The sequence below is a fragment of the Eurytemora carolleeae genome, unplaced genomic scaffold (assembly GCF_000591075.1).
Source record: "Eurytemora carolleeae unplaced genomic scaffold, Eaff_2.0 scaffold355, whole genome shotgun sequence".
In the NCBI taxonomy this organism is placed as follows: Eukaryota; Metazoa; Arthropoda; class Copepoda; order Calanoida; family Temoridae; genus Eurytemora; species Eurytemora carolleeae.
The window spans coordinates 161,228-182,427 of NW_019396357.1; the positions used below are offsets into that span (position 1 = coordinate 161,228).

Sequence of the window (21,200 nt, forward strand, 5' to 3'; positions counted from 1 at the left end):
ATTTATGCAGCAAAGAAGCAAGAAAAACGACAAAATCTTCCTCAATTATTTCTCAGATAAAAGTTTAAATTGCACCTTCCTGATATATTTCCCTCGAGGGGTATGATTGATTTGGCGTACCGTCCCGGTTTGCCTTACATAGTCTGTACTTGTACTGTACAGTGTACACCGTACAGCATGCTTTAGCTGGTTAAAAGTTGACCCGGTACTTGAAATGAACCAGAGATTACAGTTGTTGTGAATTAGAGACTAGACCTCTCTAAATGGAGGATCACTTGAATTTACATCGATATTCTTTTTCACTTTAATATAATTTAACAAAGTAAATAGAAATATGGTTGTACAGACAGACCGGAAGTGCACAGGAGCTAAGCGGAAGGAGATTAAGATTGACTCCTCTAAGGATTTAATTACGTTTGCCATGACATCAGTTACCTCTATCACGGCAATCTTTGCTACCTTTGGAGCTGCTACTTTAGAGCTGGCATTTTCTAGGTTAGTGTTCTTAGAAAATATTCTAGGCTAGTGTTCGTAGAAAATATTCTAGGTTAGGGTTCTTAGAAAATATTCTAGGTTAGTGTTCGTAGAAAATAGAAAAAATGATTATTTTATTCTACATTCCTTTATGCATTATAGAAGTACAAACACTTTAAAAATGGAAATGAATTGATTATTTGCCATAGACTCCCTATATCTTTGCATCTCTTGCAATCCTGATGATGAAAACCTTTGATATGTCAAACTTAGATTATTTAAAACTAAAGAATTCATAACTTTTAAAAGGGATTAGAAAATCAGATGTGTATCAAAAAATCAATTGCTTTATTATATTGTTTTATCAAAAAGTTTTCATCTGACATTTAAAATTATCGATGTTCCACTAAACCAGTAAAACATGAAAAATGTAGTTCAAAATCATTATTTCCATTTAAATAAGGTTTGAAAACGTTATTCTTCATATTGTCTCATTCAAACAATTTCAAGTTTGAAGAGTTACAAATTAGGAATTAAAACTTTTAAATCTTGAATTTGGAAAGGGATAAAGAAAGCTCGAGCTGGTTGAGCTAGTTATTTAACTAAAAATAGATTAAAAATAGAATATTGTTCTTCTGCTTACAGTGCTAATATAGCTTAGTGGATTCTGTTGTAAGTAATGATCTGATAACTCGCCTCAAACTCCAATTTTTATAATCCGTACATCTTTGCAACCTGATATTTCAAACTATGAATCCTTATGGATCAAAAGTTTAATAAATATCAACTATGTTGCAAAGATAATACTCTAGGTCTAAAAAAATATAGGTTTGATTACTTTAGGTTTAGGAAATATAATAGTTCCAATACTTTAGGTCTAAAGTAGTATGTAGTTCTGATCGCTATAATTTTAGGATATATATAGTTCCGATTACTATAGGTTTAGGAAATATAATAGTTCCAATACTTCAGGTCTAAAGTAGTATGTAGTTCTGATCGCTATAATTTTAGGATATATATAGTTCCGATTACTATAGGTTTAGGAAATGTAAAGTTCTGATTACTCCAGGTCTAGGATGTAGAGTTCTGATTACTCTAGGTCTAGGAAGTAGAGTTCTGATTACGCTAGATCTAGGAAGTAAAGTTCTGATTACTCCAGGTCTAGGAAGTATAGTTCTAATTACTCTAGGTCTAGGAAGTATAGTTCTGATTACTCTAGGTCTAGGAAGTAGAGTTCTGATTACGCTAGATCTAGGAAGTAAAGTTCTGATTACTCCAGGTCTAGGAAGTATAGTTCTGATTACTCTAGGTCTAGGAAGTATAGTTCTAATTACTCTAGGTCTAGGAAGTACAGTTCTGATTACTATAGGTCTATAGTAAAAGTATAAAATTCTGATTACTCTAGGTCTAGGAAGTATAGTTCTGATTACTTAAGGTATAAGAAAATTATAAAGTTCTGATTACATTTGGTCTGAGAAAGATATAGTTCTGATTACATCTGGTCTAAGAAAGATATAGTTCTGATTACTCTAGGTCTAGGAAGTATATATAGTTCTGATTACTCTAGGTTTAGGAAGTAAATAGTTCTGATTACTTTAGGTCTAAAAAAGACATAGTTCTTGGAAAGTATGTCCTGTGTTTACTGGCAAGCTCTCTGTCCTACTGGTTTACAGGTTTAACATATCTAATTTATTTAATATTTTTAAGCTGATATACAATAATAATGTACAATAAAGAAATGGTAATGCAAAAACCGTATCATTTTTAGTAATTGATATTATAATATTTTTGCAAAACTAAATATGTAGAAAACATCAATAACCTTTGCATGAGTAAAACTTTGAATTGTATTTTTGCTTCAAGATTAGAATATTTCCATACAGCAGATATGAATACAGATTTAATGGTGTATAATCTAATACATTTACATAATATTGTTAGAATCATCATGGTTTTATCTCTTTAAGGTTAAATTATTGTTAATTCGATAAATGGCAGAATTAAAGAAACAAATGCTGGAAAATGATTTCAACTTTTTTCCACTACATTAGTTAAAAATAAGTTTTCTATTTTACAGGATTTGGTATAGCGTAGGGTAACAGTAATCTATGTTACAGGGTTTGGTATAGCGTGGGGTAACAATATTCTATGTTACAGGGTTTGGTATAGCGTGGGGTAACAGTATTCTATGTTACAGGGTTTGGTATAGCGTGGGGTAACAGTGCTGCTGGAGTTACTGGAACAACTTTTTTTGCAACAACAGGAAAGAAACGTTAAAATATGTATAGTATATACACTAGACAGTGAGAACCAGAAAAATCCGGAATAGTTAAGCGACATATAGACTTTTAGTTATTACTATAGTCGTCTTCCAAATCCCGAGTTTTCTGGTTCTCACCGTATGTTAGTTATATTGGATAATACTCTAATATCTTACTTTTTTCTGAACTAAAACATCTACTAGTTCTAGTTTCTGTCGCTTCATTTTAAATCTATTAGAAACAATTTGCTATTTCCTTTCTAAGCTTTGAAAATCCAAGAGTTAAGAACAGGTTCTTTGTAGACTGTTAGTATTTTTACATCGATCTGGTTTCTAGAATATATTTCATTTAGAGCAAAGAATTATAATGTAAAGATAGTTATTTCAGAGGTGTACAAATTGTTTGTACTGCAGTGTACTGTCTCTGGGCTCTAAAGTAAACACAAGACGGATGTCACAGCCTGACATGAGATCCATTATTTACATAAAAAATCAATGAAATATTCTGGTCATAAGAAACTATTATGTAAATGTTTAAAATTTTCATAATTAATTGTTTTTATCCTCCTTGGATACTAGATGAACACTGATGCATCTATTCTTGTTTACAAATACCGCCCAGAGATAATTGGTTTCAATATGTACACAACCGCAAATAGCTTTCCTTACCTTATTACCTTGATTTAGAGTAAAGATCTTATTTTAAAACATTTGACGATAAAACGAAATATTGGCGTTTAACGAGGTCTAACTAAATGCTTAGAAATTCGTATTTTAGCTAGATACGGATATCATATATATGTAAAGTAGTAATCTCTTTTTGTCTGTTTGTTTGTTTGTATGTCCGGTTCAAACTCAGAAACACATTGACCGATTTGCTTCCGATAACTGGGTTTCATAGCTAGTTGTTTAATATGATAATACTAACTTTTGATCCCAGCGTTGCATCATAGTTACTCCCGCCGTTTACCCGCACTTTGTCGATTTTACCGGGCAACTAAGTTTTTGCTATTAAAGTCGATATTAAGACTCTCAAAACCAAGCTAAGAACATTCCCATGGTTCTCACGGGTACCCCAAGCAAACTTTGAGGCAAATTGGATATGGGGTTTATGAGTTTTGATCGGACATACAAACAGACCAACAGAGATTACAACTTTATATATATATATATATATATATATTATATAACAATGTATTTTCTCCAGGAAATTCTCATCAAATTCTAAATGTTGTGAAACCTGGGCCAAGTTTGAGAATTTAATTCAATTTTCCGTCTTATGAAATATTCTTTGAGGTCTTAACTCTTAAGACAAACTTGAAAGCTTCATGCCCGACCTTCAATTTAATGTTGATTTTTTAAATATTTGTTCATGATAATTTTACCAATCTTTGCATTTGGACTGCAGTCAACTATCATTGGAAACTTTGTTAATTTTGTTTAAAGGGATCAAAAACGACATTACATCCATTTGTTGGAAAATAAAGACATCTAAGCCAATCTTTATGAAGTTTATATAGGCAAAGAATTACACGAAGGAATTACTAATTTTGCCAGAAACCCTTGTTTAAAGAAAATTTTCTGAATTTGATCAATTATTTTCCTTCGCTTATAGGAAAGATTAAATATAAATTAAGATTATACAGTCAAATGGCAAATCCTGTATATGGTTAATTTGAGAGACAGTATCGATGATTTTGATCATTAATTACATATTCAGCTGCGTATAAAGATTGGCTTATGTAGTTGTGTTTCTTAATCCAAAAGTTATGTTCTTATGATTTAAAATTGTATGTTGATGATGGACCAATCCTCCTAGAGTTAATAAAGTAGATTTAAGTTCCACATTTTATTAAAATATATTTCGGTCTGGCCCAACCTTCGTCAGTTCTAACGATAAAAAAAAAACATCAAAATGATAGGCCAAACCTCATAGAGTTAGTAAAGGAGGTGTAAGTTCCACATTTTATTAAAAATATATTTCAGTCTGGGTTGACGTTTGTCAGTTCTAACGATATAATAACCGTCAAAATGAGTATTAAAAAAAGGTTAAAAACCACAAGAAAATAAACAAAAAAGATTTTAAAAACAGGGCAGTTGGAGATGAATAAAAGGAAACTATAACTCAGATCATGATATTGATGTGTAGTATCAAATATGTGAACAACCCCTGTAATCTCTATATAAATTTGGCTTGTCTGTATCTAACAAGCGTCAAAACCGATCGAGCCAACATTCTTGCAGCAACTCACATGACCCCATGGAAAGGTTTATAAATGGTTAAAGATAAAAAATGTTTAATATTTTTGACCCTGCACAAATTTAAGCAGAAAAATCCCTGAAAAAAAGTAGTTTTATTAACAAACGATGAATAAAAATTAGAGTTAAAATTTCTTAATACAGTAAGATCCACGTATAATGACAATTACTAAATGGCTTTCAATAAAAAATACAGAATATAACAATTTCTCTACTTTTAATCTTTTCTATACTACATAGACATTTATGTTATAACAATAAGCTTTATTTTGTTATGAATTTATATATGAATGATCTTATAGAAGATATTTAATGTGCCCTCCTTTCTTCTTAGATTAGTGCGCATTCTGGTGTGACATGCCATCGTCCATGTTCTGAGTAAATTCCTCACAAATATAGTAAAAAAATGGGTGATTTAGATAAAACTTGAGCCGAAATGCCTTCCTTAGTACCAAGGTCCCATTCTTCAGTTTATCTGTACTTCCTGATCACAAAGGTGTGTTCTTCTAAAAGAAATGTGTATTCTTTTTGAACAGTCTCACTTCACCGCCAAGTCCAGGCAAAGTTTAAAGTTGTGGAAGAACTAAATATACAAATGTCTAGATGTTGGCAAGCTGGAAATGCAATTTCGCGGATTTTAAAGTAAATTCATGGATTTAAAAGTAAATTCATGGATTTAAAAGTAAGTTTTGTGGATTTTGAGCCAAATTATAATTGTCAGACTAAGTGGATCATACTGTAGAAAAGGGGGGGCATGAAGCGCCATTAATGTCTAGTATAAAAAATAAAACATGTAAATATTTAGATCCTGAGGGGGTATATCAAATCTTGAGTGAGCTTGTGTATCCTATATTCACTTCCTTCCTTTTTCTTCTAGCTCTCAGGTAAATATAGATTTATAAAGAAAACAACAGTAATATTATAAACATCCGGTTTTTCCTTTTTTCCCTTGGATTTATCAAATAAGGTGACCTCTACCAAAACTGTAAGTAGGGGTAAAACTATTCCGTCGAATAAGTTAAATCCTTTCTTTTGCACCAGCAAAACATGTTGAGTATCTAGTAAATTATAATTTTAAATATTAAAACTCATGAAATATTTAACCAATTAAATAAACATAGATCATTATAGCTGGAGTGCCAGGCGTTGCCAAGGTTTATTTTATTATTCATAGTCATAGTTAATCCCGCCGTTGGACCACGCTTGGTATTAAATCATAATTTTAGCTGAAATACCTGGCGATGCCCGTGGAATTCCAAACATTTCAAAAAATAGTAAATGTCACCCTTGAGGTTCCCATTTTTCCTTCAAGATGGATATTTTTAAACCAATTCTTAATTTTAAAAAACCGATTTGAAATGAGTCTCTAGACCCTTATTCCCCGTTTATTTCGGGACACCCTGGATATCTATTATTTGTCACCCGTCTATTCTGGGACACCCTGTATATATCAATTATCTATATATTTCTTTAGTACGGAACGGGTGACAACAAGATATCTTGTTTGTACAACTGTGCTTATATCAGGTCATTATTTAATTATGGAAGCAGAAGTATATGTTTTGGAACCTCGTGCCGTAGATGTAATAGTCAAAGTTTAAAATATCCAAGGTTTATAGGAAATATAAAATTTAATTTTCCTACACATCTATAAATAATGTTTCCGTCTTGTACAAAATAATTTTGGGCATTTTCCATCCCTCTTTATATTTGTTGCAACATATACCACCAAAAGAAAATGTTTTATTCATTCTTACATATCATTCGTGTTTGAAATGTTTCCAAGAAAATATAATGTTACCGGGAGAAAATAAACTTTTTATAATCTACATAAATATCATAAAGGAACTGAGTTTTTGCCACTAACTAAAATTTTCTAATCCCTATATCTCTGCGACCCTTTGATATTTCAAACTTTGATATTTTGATCTAACATAATTCATAGTTTGAAATATCTAAAGTCTCATAGACATTTTATTAAAAACTTATAGGGATTAGAAAATCAGAGTTTGTGGCAAAGACTCAAATCCTTTTTACTTTTTACTTTTTACCATAATATTGACTAAATATAATTTGTACACCTTGTATGTATATATACAGATAATTGTGAGCAACAATAAATATTATAAGAAACAGTTGCTGGTTTTATGTTCTCTGCTATAAATATATGCGGCTGGAGTTAGACATATTCCAACTCAAAACCATTTCAATCTGACTCAAAATGGATGAAATAACAAGTGCTTTTTTCCGTCCTGTCCTGGGCTAGCACTTCTAGAAACGACGATCTCTCCGATACTATCATTCAAGAATTCAAAACAAAAATAAAGGGATTGAGTCTTTGCCACAAACTCTTAATTTCAAATCCCAATATCTTTTTGATCCAATGTCGTAGATCTTAGATATTTCAAACTATGAATTCTTTTAGATTAAATTGTGAAAATTTGAAATACCAAAGGCTTACGCCAATATTTTCCAAACTTATAGGGATTTGAAAATTCGAGTTTGCGGCAAAGACTCAATTCCTTTATGAATTATAGATATAATTTTAGATTTAGCATGGAGCATTTGAAACAGAGCATATATTTATAGCAGAGAACAAAAACCCATATTTTTGCTCAGAACTAACTCTAAATGATAAAAGTAAAATTGATTCATATGATAGGATACGTATACACTTTATATAAAAATATTGTTGAATAATGTTTTAATAATTTAGGAATATTTTTCCCTCTGGTGGATCACTGGACAGAGAATAGTGATGTATTAAATTATAAATAAGAAAATTACTGAATTATTATTATTAATCCTTTTAACTTAAAAATTGACAGTTCAACTCTAGCTTTCGTTAAAGGTCTTTGCAGAGGTGCTTCTAATATTAACTATGAGTACAGGGAGACAGAGTAAAAATGGCAAATCCAAGTTAAACGTTCACACATAAGAAACTTAAGGTTTGATGGGAAATTGAAGAGAAAAACAAGATAATCAACAAGGAACATCTGCATTTATCTGTCAACGTTGTATTACCCTGTAGAACAGAGGTTTTGTACCTCTCTGGGTCTAGTCTTGCTATGGAAAATCTCGACTTGCACTCCTTAAAAACAGGTCTGGTTAACCTGTTTCAAGTAAAACCTACAACCCGTGGGAAACTAGTAAATACCCATCAACCACTTTCAACTTCTTTCATCACATTTGTCATTATTTATAAGTGGAGAGTCTGACATTCGGTCCTACGAATTTTCAAAATTCCACGTTTGGTGCAGTGTCCCTTTTTCTTTCCTCACCATGCAACAGAGCTAGGAAAGATAAACATTAATTTAATTGTGTATTGATCGATATTTAGTCTGATCATATTATTCAACAATCTACAAACCTGCTGAGACAGCAAATATCAATTCTAGAAAACTTGTAAGGGTTACTATTTCATGATTGTTCATGAGTTCAGTGTCAGCAGCTGAGATATGAACTAAACATATTTGCAACAAACCAGAAATATCAGACAGAATTAAAAAAGAGGTAGAGCACTCTGGGTCGTAGTAAATTTGAATTCGAATAGGACCTGCCCAGTTTGTACCGGCCTGCCAGATAACAGCGTGTACTGACCCGATCCTATGGTACAGTACGTCGCCCTATCCAGACTAACATACGACAGGGGTCAATATTCTTGACATAGTCCCGTCGGAGTGCTAACTATAGCAACTCCCATTGCGCGTTCAGACTTTTTACAGTACCCGGCCTAATTCAGGCCTATTTGACCGACCCCACTTGCTTAGTCCACTGTGAGAGATTAGCAGAATTCTTAACCAATGAAAGATAAGAAGAATATACAGACTATTTCTTATAAAGAATTATCTTGAAAACATCAAAAATAAATGTTGGGGTGCAGTTTCCCACTTGGGACTTTCGGGGTCCTGCGATCCCCATCCCCCCCTTCCCCCCAGGGGAAAAGGGTCCCGGCCTCCCGGGGCCCCAAGAATCCCTAACTGGGAAAAATTGGAATACTGTAATACTATTAAAATAATATTGTACAATTTTGTAATCATCTTCTTAAAAGCATTTTTTTAAAATTGTTAAAAAATCATTCTTTTAAATGTTTAAAAAACTAAAACATTTAAATAAAAAATACGATTATTTGATGCTAACAAAGAATTTTAGAAAGAACATGTTTAACGCATTAATAATCATAATAATTAATAATAATAATAATAATAATTATTGCAAGGGTTGGTTGCATAAGCTAGGATATACAGATCATGGAGGTTGCTTGCATTTGTTTGTAGCTTCAATGTCCCTAGGCCAGAATATTTGAATTTTGAACTTTGAATTCATAAATTTTTGAATTCGTTTAATTTAAAGTTTTGAATATTTAAATACATACATACGTATTACGTAGTATGACACGATCAAATAGTTTAATTTTTTTAAATTTAATTTCTTTGCAACCTGGCGGCGTAGACCTTTAATATTTCCAACTTAGACTATTTGATCTAACAGAATTCATAGTTTGAAATGTCAAAGGACCCCGACATTGGGTTGTAAAGATTTAGAATTTAGAAAATCAGAGTTTGTGGCAAAGATTCCATTCCTTTATCTAAGTAAATTTGTGACAAATTCCTTATCCATTGTTAATGCATTTAATTAAAAGTTTACAAAAGTTTAATTATAAGGTATGCAAGTTAATTACACTTTAATTATATACTTTAAAGGGACTGTAAGTGTAATTTCAACTGACTCTCTGGGAAAAAGGGGAAATGTCCGGTGTACGCTGCATACACTGTGAACTCAACACGGACCCGTCACTAGCGTCCCTTTCAAATTTTGTCTCTTTAGCGTTAAAAGCAGTTTTCAAATATTCGAAAGTAAATTTTATTTGCTGATGCCACTTCTAGAATGTAGCTAATGATATTTCTTAAATATATAACAGCCTGATGTCCTTAATCAGTGAAAGGTTTCAAGGGTACCGTTGTGAATCTGGAATGCCTCTCTTTAAATGGAAGATCACTTGAAGTCCCTTAAACAATAATTATTAATTAAAAGATATCGACACCTTTGTCGCTGATTATATTCGAATATTCGTTTAACCAGTCTCTCTTCGTATGATTTCAAAAGTTCATGCTAGTCCTCCAACTACAACTAAAAATCCAAGTAAGAAAACTAGGAACCTGGTTTAGTCTACACATAAAGGGTTGTTATTACCAATATTAATCATTTTGGTTTGATTTTTAAAACACATATTCTGTTTACATTTTTTAATATTCTGTTTACATTTTTGAATCTTAGTTTACATTTTTTAATATTCTGTTTACATTTTTAAATATTCTGTTTACATTTTTTTAATTTTGCAAAAATTTGTTATTATAGAAGAAAATATCACGATGGTTTTTATGTTAGTTTTCCAATGTCAATATTTAAGAAAAGCAAATATTTAGAATACACAATTTTAAAATTGTAAAACCTCTCAGATTGCTAAGGAACCTTTTAAAAGTTCAAAGACCCTTAAAAACTATAAACAACCTAAATGTATATGCAGTACGAGAAGTATGTTTATAAAGACACAATTAAACTAAGCCTAAAGTTAAACTATTTTATTTTGATCATACGTACATCTCACAGCAAACCAAGAATCATGAGCGTCGAAATTTTAAAATTTATGTTTCTAGCGCTAATGCTAAAGCGTTGGGACACTTAAAAGTCGAGTCAAGGCTGTCTAAATATTTGATGAATAACTTTCAAGGTTGTCAGTGATCTGTCTGTTTGTGAAAAACGCCCCAAGAACGTATGTCACATTCAAAATTTCTGACTGAACAAGAACGGTTTGTTCACTAACTGTTCTTTAGCTTTCTTGAACACGTCCTATGCAATCCTAATATTTCATTGTGAAAAGTGCGCAAATAACCCCCCTCCCCATACCTTACATATAATCACATTGTATGTGCAGATACCTATAAGTAACCTACACTTACATAGCATTGAATTTATTTACGTTTTACACAGCCTCAAACCTAAATTATCATATTCAGGAATGTAGGTACACGAAATAAAACTCAATTTAATTCAAACAATGAAATTGATTAAAAATTGAGTTAATAATAACCTGTCCAACCTGTGTAAACCTTTAATGCTAAATTTAACATAGCTGTTGAGAAAGTTTAGAGGAAATATTTGTATTCATGCACAAAATTGAAAGAGGGATTTGATTAAGTATTTTAAGGATTTAAAACTTTAAATAAAATCTAATTTATGGTTTTAGATTTGACTGCAGTTATTCTGGGAACCTTTATTCTTGTTTTCTCAATGATTTTACAGAATATTTCCAAGATAAAAGATGAGGGTAAGCAGATTTAAAAATTCAGTAAACATTTTAGATTTTTAAACTGACTTAGCAGAGTTGGCAGATCCCCCCCCCAAAAAAAAAATAAACGCACTGATGTCAGAAGATTAATTTTAGGTTGCCGTTGCACTTCTTTTTCTTTTCCTGAAAATTTTCAGGAAGTTCACCGAGCTGCAGAATCTTTTAAATTATTGAAAACTTTCTTAATTTTATAAAAAAAAAAAGATGAATTGTTATACGTTGTTTTTGTGCAATACATTAATATATTTTTCTTGGTTTAATTCCAGTTAACACAACACAACAATCGCTTTTATCCTGCTGATGAACTTAAAGGGACTCTAAGCGAAACGTGACCAGATCTAGTTCAAAGATTGCAAAGTCCTATTTATAATGTGGTACCCTTTAAATCTTTTTCTGTTCAAGTATGAATTATGTATGCATTTTATTGTTGTTTTTAACTGTTAACTTTCATTTGCGGGTTCTCTACGAAGGTGACTTGCGCATTCCTTGCTAACAAGAAACAATTGAAAAGCTCACAGAAATAACAACTTTTTGAGTTTAGAAAGAAAGGTTTCTTCCACATTTTTATCAAATTAAGGTTTCAAGGTTACCGGTGTAAAACAGTCACTTGAAATTATGCTTACAGTCCCTTTAAACTAGCAAATATGTTTACAGATACCTGTTCTACTGCTATTAACCAATATGTTTACAAATACCTGTTCTACTGTTATTAACCAATATGTTTACAGATACCTGTTCTACTGTTAAAAACCAATATATTTACAGATACCTGTTCTACTGTTATTAACCAATATGTTTACAAATACCTGTTCTACTGAAATTAACAAATATGTTTACAGATACCTGTTCTACTGTTATTAACCAATATATGTTTACAGATACCTGTTCTACTGAAATTAACCAATATGTTTACAGATACCTGTTATACTGTTATTAACCAAAATGTTTACAAATACCTGTTCTACTGTTATTAACCAAAATGTTTACAGATACCTGTTCTACTGTTATTAACCAAAATGTTTACAGATACCTGTTCTACTGTTATTAAGCGATATGTTTACAGATACGACTGTTCTACTGGGTGTCCTAAACATAATACTGGCAATGTCTGCAGCTTCTGCCACTGAATCAGTTGTGAACAAGATTTCTAAACGAGAGAAGGACAGATCTAAAACCACCTTATCACTGATGAATGCCATGTTGACAGCTGCTGTAGCTGTTAAGTCTGGATGTGAAATTATCCCCACGTGGTCAGCTGTCGTGGCAGGACTTGGCTCGGCTCCACTCTATTATGCTTCTACTTTACAATTCAAAAAGTATGATTTTATTTTTCTCTGTATTACAGCGATCCAAAGGTTGCAAGCTCTCAAAAAAAATTTAGTTAGAATTTTGCTAATTTCTTCTTAAAAACTTTAGTTAAAATAAGTGTTGTATTGTTCTGTACATGTTCAGGGCTACAAAAAAGCGAAAGTGAGTTGGTGGGGAAAAATCAATAACTAGGCCGTTGCGATACTTTAAAGTCGAACCAGTCTTAATAAAATTGCTGCAACTTTTCATTGTTGTCTGGATCTCTGCATGGTATTGAAAAATTGAATCTCTTAACATTTTAATACAGGGTGTCCCAAAAAACATGGGAATTCAGTGACGAATTCGATATCGTCTTTGTTATGAATTAGCATTGCAATACCTAATTTCAAAAGCCGTAATATTATTATGTCCGCTAGAGTTTATTTTATGAAAAGGGTAAAAGACTGTTAAGATGTGTCTAAAATGTCTCCGCAAGATGAACAGTGAAGACGGACAAGTTTACTATGTTTGTATACTGCAATTTTCTTGTTTTACTAAGTACAGCCGTATGCAGTCAAAACATAAACAAACAAAATGTGAACATAGCAGACGAAACTTTTACAGATTACAGCTTTCTCAGTAGGTATCACTATACTAAATTAAAGAATTATTTAAAAAGACGATATCGAATTCGTCACTGAATCTCCGTGTTTATTGGGACACCCTGTAGTATGGAAAGATTTTATACAAATGCAACATAAAAATCTAAACAGAGATGAGCTGGGAACTTTTGACTGGTGGATATCGGGATTAATGCTTAATCCACTCTTTCTCTAAATCTCCAGATTAAATATTGCTTGTTGTCCTCATGAATCTAATCTCCAGATTAATTAACAGATCGGGATTAAGGATATCACATTCTAAAGTTCCCAGCTCTGGGAACTTTAAAACGGATAACCTTTAATCCCAACTAGGGCTGGGCACGTTCCGACTTTTTTGAAATCGTTCCGTTCCGTTCTAGAACGAGGGCCTTCAGCTAAATCGTTCCGTTCTCGTTCCTCTTTTTTTATCGTTCCGTTCTCGTTCCGTTCCGTCCCGTTCCGTTCCGTTCTGAGTAGAAGAACGGTCTTCCCGTTCCGTTCCGTTCTTGGCGTTCTTAGTTGAAATCGGGGGATTAAATAAAAAATCTTTAACTATTTCTAGATGATTTAGAACACATTCCTGATTTAAAATGCGTTCCCAACTTTGAACAAGTTCTTGATAATAAGAACGCGTTAACGATTTTAACCGTTCTTTTCAAGCAATTCCCGTTCCGTTCCGTTCCGTTCTTTTACTAATCGTTCCAATATTTTTAAGAACGCGTTCTAAGCGTTCGTTTTTTTTCGGAACCATGGGATCGTTCTTGATCGTTCCGTTCGTTCTCGGGAAAGAACGATCGTTCCACCGTTAACGCGCCCAGCCCTACTCCCAACTACTTTATCCGAATATCCACTGTGTAAACTTTTAATTTTAGTCCTTAATCCACTCTTTTTCTCACTCTATGGATATCCATACATTGTTTTCTCCAATGAGAGTGCAGGAATATAGTTCGTAAATTGTATCGACCAATGACAATCTTGAAAATAAATTCTATCCCATGCATGAGAGAAATCCGCAATTTCTAACAATTAAAAATTTGTCGTCGGCCATTTTGTAAATAAATCGGTGAAGAAAAATATTTAATAATACGTTCGAGATTCTTTTTTAACCAATTTTAACTAATGTATTAATAAATAAATGGGTGAGAAATTAAGTGAAGGCCCTTCCAGTCAAGAAAACGAACACATCTGGCGTTCCTAGAATCTAAATATTTAATCTCGAGACTAACATAATCTCGAGATTATGTTAGTCTCGAGGTGAGATTAGGAAAAAGAGAGGATTAAGCATTAATCTCCATATCCACCATTCTAAAGTTCCCAGCTCAGAATGAACACTGCATTCCAATAGGGACTGATAATGTACATCAGGATGAATTTCAGTCCTGAAGCATGCTAGCTCTATCCATTTATCAATTATCCTTTCCATATTCTGTATAATGCTCATGTATATTAATCTTAATTTCACACTTTTTCTTAACTTATGATATTTATAGTACAGAGAATATGGTTGTCTTTTCTGAGCACAGGTCAGAGGCGCAACAGGGGTATTTGCGGGGGGGGGGGGCAAACTTTATTTTGTGGCAAGATATTTTTTAGAACTGGATCTTGAACTTTCAAATCTCGAAATCGCCAGGGGAAAGAGCGCCTCTGATAAAAAACTGTAAGTGACCCTTTATGCAATTGGCAATGCCTGATTCACAACGGTATCCTTGGAACCTTTTTTCGCTGACAGTCCCTTTAAAGACAACGCCACTGGAAACCAAATCTGACTTTATCTCTTTCTCCGTAGATTCGGAATTCACGATGAAGCCGAAGTAATCGCGGTCCATGGGGTAGGAGGACTACTTGGGATGGTTGTTCTTCCCTTGTTTAGACAAGATGATCTTGGACTATTCTATAATGGAGGGCTGGATGCTGCTACTGGTCTAGGTAAATATAGATATTATGAACCTTAGCTGGGATCTCAAGCTTTTGTTAATCTGCTAATCGATTTAACCATGATCAGGGGAGGAATAAATTAAATGATATGGAAAGGTTTATTTGAATAGATTCTCAAATTAAAAATGTCCAAAGTGGATATTGAGATCAAACAATCGGGATTATGAGTATTCAACATTAAAGGTCCCAGCACTAGTCGTTTTCTTCAGATAACTTGACTTTTGGTCAGCTTCCCTTAAATAATCCTAGTTTTCAATGGGGGATTAGAAAAAGTTAAATTTTTAGCTAAAAATAGTTGTAACCTTCCCTAACCACTGATTTAAAAGTCGGCATTTTCCCTGAAAAGCTGTGAAGTTCGATCACAAATTGACTTTATAGTTAATCACATGAATATTTTTTGCTTTTTCTTTTTTCTGAATACTTTTGTGTTGATGAAAGCGTTTTAAGTGAAAAAGTATTCTAAGAAAACTCTGTAAGTTCAAATATGTTGAATTCTAGACCAAAGGGCAACTGAATACAAATTTAAGAAACTGAACGCATCTCGCCTTGGTTAGTCCAGGGTGCCTTTGATTATGAAAGTTCTCAACCAAAATTTGAGCACTGAGCAGGATTAGTTTAGTCACATGATAAAATATTTGAAAAATTGGCATTTTGAAAATCATGAGTATACTTTCTTTACCTAAAGCTGAAACCAATAAACTAGCATTTAAACTTATCAGAACATTTTAATTTTAATATTTAAACTTATCAGAACCATTATGATTTTAATATTTAAACTTATCAGAACATTTTAATTTTAATATTTAAACTTATCAGAACCATTATAACTTTAATATTTAAAGTTATCAGAACCATTATAACTTTAATATTTACACTTATCAGAACCATTATAATTTTAATATTTAAACTTATCAGAACCATTATAATTTTAATATTTAAACTTATCAGAACCATTATAATTTTAATATTTAAACTTATCAGAACCATTATAATTTTAATATTTAAACTTATCAGAACATTTTAATTTTAATATCTAAACTTATCAGAACATTTTAATTTTAATATTTAAACTTATCAGAACATTTTTATTTTAATATTTAAACTTATCAGAACCATTATAACTTTAATATTTAAACTTATCAGAACCATTATAATTTGAATATTTAAACTTATCAGAACCATTATAATTTTAATATTTAAACTTATCAGAACCATTATAATTTTAATATTTAAACTTATCAGAACCATTATAGTTTTAATATTTAAACTTATCAGAACCATTATAACTTTAATATTTAAACTTATCAGAACCATTATAATTTTCCGAACCAATACTTTCAACAATAGAATAACAAATATTTCTTAAAAATGTTATTTTCTACCATCTGTGGAATCCCTCCTCTCAATGTTAACATGATTTATTTCCGTAATTTCAGCATTTTCCTTAAATCTTCTCACAACAAAATAAACAGTGTATTTTCCTTATATATTCAAACTTCTGCAGAGCATCGAATCCCAACATTCTACACTCTACAGCTATAATCAATGACATATCTGATAAAATTGATAATTATCCAAACCTGTCTGCATATACCAATTTTTATTTTAAAACCTGGTAAAAATTTCAAAAAATCCAACCCTTCGTATCTCACATATATTGTTCTCTCTAATATCTCTGTACAAAAAATTGGATTGCTCCTTGTCTTATATCTCCATATATTTAATCCTCCATGTGTTAAATCTCCATATGTTTTATCTTCCTTGTGTAATACTCTATATTTTTTTGATTTTTTCATGACATATTTTCTACCCAGGCGAAACTGGGTCCCTATGCTAGTATATCTTTATATTCAATCCCCCCTACGGTTAAAATCTCCATGAATCTTCATGTATTTAATCCTCCTTGGGTGTAAAATCTCCATATATTCAATCCTCCCTGGATATAAACTCTTCATATATTTAATCTTCCCTGGGGGTAAAATCTCTTTATATTTAATTCTTTCTGGGTGTAAAATGTCCCAATTTTAAATCCTCCCTGGGGGTAAAATCTCTATATATTAAATTCTTTCTGGGTGTAAAATCTCCATATATTCAATCCTCCCTGTGTGTAAAATCTCCATATATATATAATATATAAAAGGAATGAATCTGGTTGGTACGCTGGTAGTGTTGGCCCTGGGAGCAATCGCGTCATTTGGAATCTCATTCCTAGCCACCAAACTTAACATGTTTATCAAGATACAGGTAAATTATATAAAGGGGGACCCACACAGGATAATACGTCAATGACAACTGTACACATTTTTTAATGTTTGTTTCCTTATATTCACGATTCTCTGTATTTAAGACACAAGACTTAATTTAAACTTGGGAATTGTTATTACTCTGTTGTGACTGTCGTACATGAACAATCTAAGCTTGACGTAATGGTTTCTACACCAACTCAGAGCAATTATAGTAGAATCTGTGAAGTATATTATCTCTCCTATATCCGATCCTAATGCGACCTTTACCATGAAGACTTCTTGAACTGCTTCTATTTGTTTATTTCTTCTTTCCTTGGTAATATCACCAGACAACATAAAGCTTTCGGAGATTTATTAGTTTGCATATCAGTTAGTTTTTCTAGAGCTCACTATGCCATACCAAGCCCTCACCATCACCCATATATCAGGCTTCACTTTAGGGTCCAATGGTTCAATGAATAAGAATAATGAGTATGGCAGTGAAGGATCATCCATGATCAGCTGGTTGTACGACTTACTAATATCAGATTTCCAGATATACTCCGTGCATCTGCATCTTATCAAGATTGTTATATGATATTATGATATTATATGATATTGTTGTATGATGTTGAACACAGTCTAGGATGAATCTATGACCATCCTGACCAGGGTTTACATGAATCCATCTTCAGGACTAATAATGTTGGAACATTGCATCTTGAATCATCTTTTTCTTGATGACGTCCATCCCATCTAACTTCACCATGAATTCCTTGTCTACCAGGAATCCAAGTTTGTGTTCTTGATTCCTAGCAATAAATGAACACAGGAACCGCCAACACGCTTGGGCAGTATCACATCCTTGTCCTGATCATCAGCTTGCATTTTGTACTCTTCACATAAATCGGATAAATCATAAGATCCAACCCCAGCAGTTACATCATCCGTGCCAAAACAAACTATTTGGTGAAACTCACCCTTTTCTCCGGGTCCCAGATTGAACCTAAAAGTTCCATGTTGTGAACAAACTTTGTTTCCTCCAACTACAGTTAAACTTACAGGGGTATAGGTAGGGTTGTTAATCGTTTTTGAAAACGATCATTAAACGATCGTTTTTTTTCGTTTTCCTATCGTTTTTTGTTTCGTTTTCCGATCATTTTAAAAACAATCGTTTTAAAAACTTTTTAAAAAACGATAGCTTTTAAAACTTTAGCATTATCAGAAAATACCCCAACATCAGCAAAACAGCCCTTAGACGTATCAATACTATAGATCTCAGCCTTATTGTACAGTTCTTCTGTTCTCAGACACCAATTCTCCGCAGTGTCAATTAATTAGTTTATGGAATCACAATACTTGTAATCCATCCCAGGAAACTTAACATAATTCTGAAGAGCTTTCTGGATATATACTACACCTGCATATTTACAGGGTACATCTACTGTCTATCAATACAGTGATGACGACCCTCATCATCAATATTTAGTTTTGATTTCCACCATGCTTTCATACAGCAGAGACACATAAACACTTCAATGTTTTATGAGATTAAATCTAATGAATTACAAAAAAATATTTAGGTTTATTTATTGTCATGTATTGAAAATACATAACACATATACTGTAAATCCATGGGATATCTTAAACTTACTTTTTTAGGAGTATGAGTATTCAGGAAATAGTGTTGAGAAGGGTATCAAGGATATAAGCAAGGAGAACATAGGAGAGATTTTGCCATTAAAGCTTGGAGATGTCGACGACAGCTTCAGGGTTAAGGAGCTGACCTTCATTGATGCAGAAAACCAGGAATCTGTAACTAGTAATAGATCAAACTTATAAACATCTAAAGATATGGTTCTTGTCAAAAAAAATGTGATTTTAGTCTTAAAATGATACTCTTCCTACAATGTTGCGGGGTTACTTTACCTCAAATGTAGGGTTTTGGTAAATCAATTGTACAAAAAAACTAACCTTTCAGGGTGCTCTCAGGTACCTTTGGTGAAAGATTTTCGAAGAGAATAAATTATTTGGTGTACAGCATTACAAAATAATTGAGTATCTTCGTTTTGCCCCTGTATTACCATATACATATACAGCGATAACCAGAAAACTGTAGAATAGAAAGACTACATTTAAGTGCATTTGATGCTGTTACAAAGAAAATAGCTTTACTGGTAAGTTATCAAATCACTTATTAAGTGATTTGGGTCTGTTTAAACTGCACAATTACTGTGCCTCATGTTCATGGGACTATTTTAAGTCCAAATTTAAGCATGACATGAAAGTCGACTTCCTATTCCAGAGTTTTCTGGCTATCACTGTACACAAATAATAATTTTGTATTCCCATATTCTAGCTATTGCTCTGAAACCATTTAGAGTTCTTAACGGGAAAAAAACTAAAACAGACATTAAAGTATTATTCTTTTAATAATATCTTAAACCCTAAAACGATGATTTTACATTTTGTCATTTTTTGAGACAAATATAAAGACTAGAAAATACATGCATAACATACAAGTCTTACTGCATAACTCAATGCTATTTTTTCAGCTGAGACCTTAAAATGATAATTTTAAAGAGGAAATGAAAAAAAAAGTATTACGGAATTATCATAGGAGTCTTTGTATAAAGTAAGATACTCAATTTATTTTAAGGTTGTACAGTGTACACCAAATACTTCGTTCTCTTCATCAATCTGTTACCTAGGGTACCTGTTGTGAAAGCAAAGGTGAGATTTTTTGTACAAATTGAATTTATCTTAAAAACCTACATTTGACTATTTTGTAACTTGCTTGTTATTCCTAACATAATACTTTATTAAGAGAATTTTTTTTCTTAGCAAATTAATATTAAGAACTCCAAAAAAAGAGGTATTATTCGACCTCTAAAAAAATCAACTAAGAGAACGATGAATATGAATATATGACAAGGAAAATGTTTACAGGCCCACAGGGTTTTATTTCAAGGGTAAAACTAGCGTCATGAAAGAGCTTACATTTTCTGTGTAGTTCTTTTTTTATACCAGTAGTATTATATATATAACTAACTGAAGGGTCCGGCGTTGCCTTGGAAAAAAAAATTGAAAAAAAATAATTTAAAAAACTAAAAAAATTTTGGCAGCAAAAGAAATATATTTTTTTAGCCTAAAAAACCCCAGGGCCACCCATGAGTGTCCACAAAAAATTCTGTCCAGCCGTTTGGCCGGCTATACGCAACATATATATATATACGAATGTCTTGTTTAATTATATAGATATATATATATAGGCTTTCATTAAAAAAGTCAAATATTTAATTTTATTGCATCAACAATATGTTTCATGCCACCACAATCTATTATATGTATATATATATATCAAAATCAATAAATAATATTTATTAAATCAAACGTTCTTCTTCATTTAATCTGAAGGTTTCTATAATATCTATATATAACTTGCTAAAGATAATCAAATCTCATTCAAAGAGCAACTTTATCAGATTTAGAAATAAATCAGTAAAGGCGGAATAAAAGTCGTCTTTATTCAGTTTGTTAACCAGAGACTTTCCTGAGGCCGTTCCTTCCATAAACTACATTGGTCGATAACTTGACGTCTCATATATTGGTCGTCAAGTGAACGGAGAAATTATCTACCTATCAGATAAGAATTTAGCATGAGACATCTAGCGGCCACATATCGTCCCCCAAAGTACGTGAATTACACGACCACTAGCTATGGAGAGAACGGGCTCAGAGGGTTTTGTAGTTTGATATTTAAGTATCCT

At 32.2% G+C, this 21,200-nt stretch overlaps 1 protein-coding gene across 2 annotated transcripts in view; it reads left to right on the forward strand.

The window, feature by feature from the left end:
- The window catches only part of LOC111701634 (uncharacterized), a 37,746-nt gene extending 18,142 nt beyond the window's left edge, over positions 1 to 19,604 (forward strand). For both annotated transcript variants that reach the window (XM_023473008.1, XM_023473009.1), the window contains 13 exons: positions 347 to 495; positions 2,074 to 2,147; positions 2,672 to 2,737; positions 5,799 to 5,877; positions 6,468 to 6,520; positions 7,710 to 7,753; positions 9,213 to 9,285; positions 10,076 to 10,135; positions 11,241 to 11,321; positions 12,406 to 12,658; positions 15,057 to 15,196; positions 17,346 to 17,449; positions 19,093 to 19,604. In XM_023473008.1, the coding sequence (XP_023328776.1) occupies positions 347 to 495; positions 2,074 to 2,147; positions 2,672 to 2,737; positions 5,799 to 5,877; positions 6,468 to 6,520; positions 7,710 to 7,753; positions 9,213 to 9,285; positions 10,076 to 10,135; positions 11,241 to 11,321; positions 12,406 to 12,658; positions 15,057 to 15,196; positions 17,346 to 17,449; positions 19,093 to 19,272 (1,356 nt within the window). In that variant the 3' untranslated portion in view covers positions 19,273 to 19,604. The remainder of the gene's footprint in view (positions 1 to 346; positions 496 to 2,073; positions 2,148 to 2,671; positions 2,738 to 5,798; positions 5,878 to 6,467; positions 6,521 to 7,709; positions 7,754 to 9,212; positions 9,286 to 10,075; positions 10,136 to 11,240; positions 11,322 to 12,405; positions 12,659 to 15,056; positions 15,197 to 17,345; positions 17,450 to 19,092) is intronic.
- Positions 19,605 to 21,200: the final 1,596 nt, after the last annotated feature.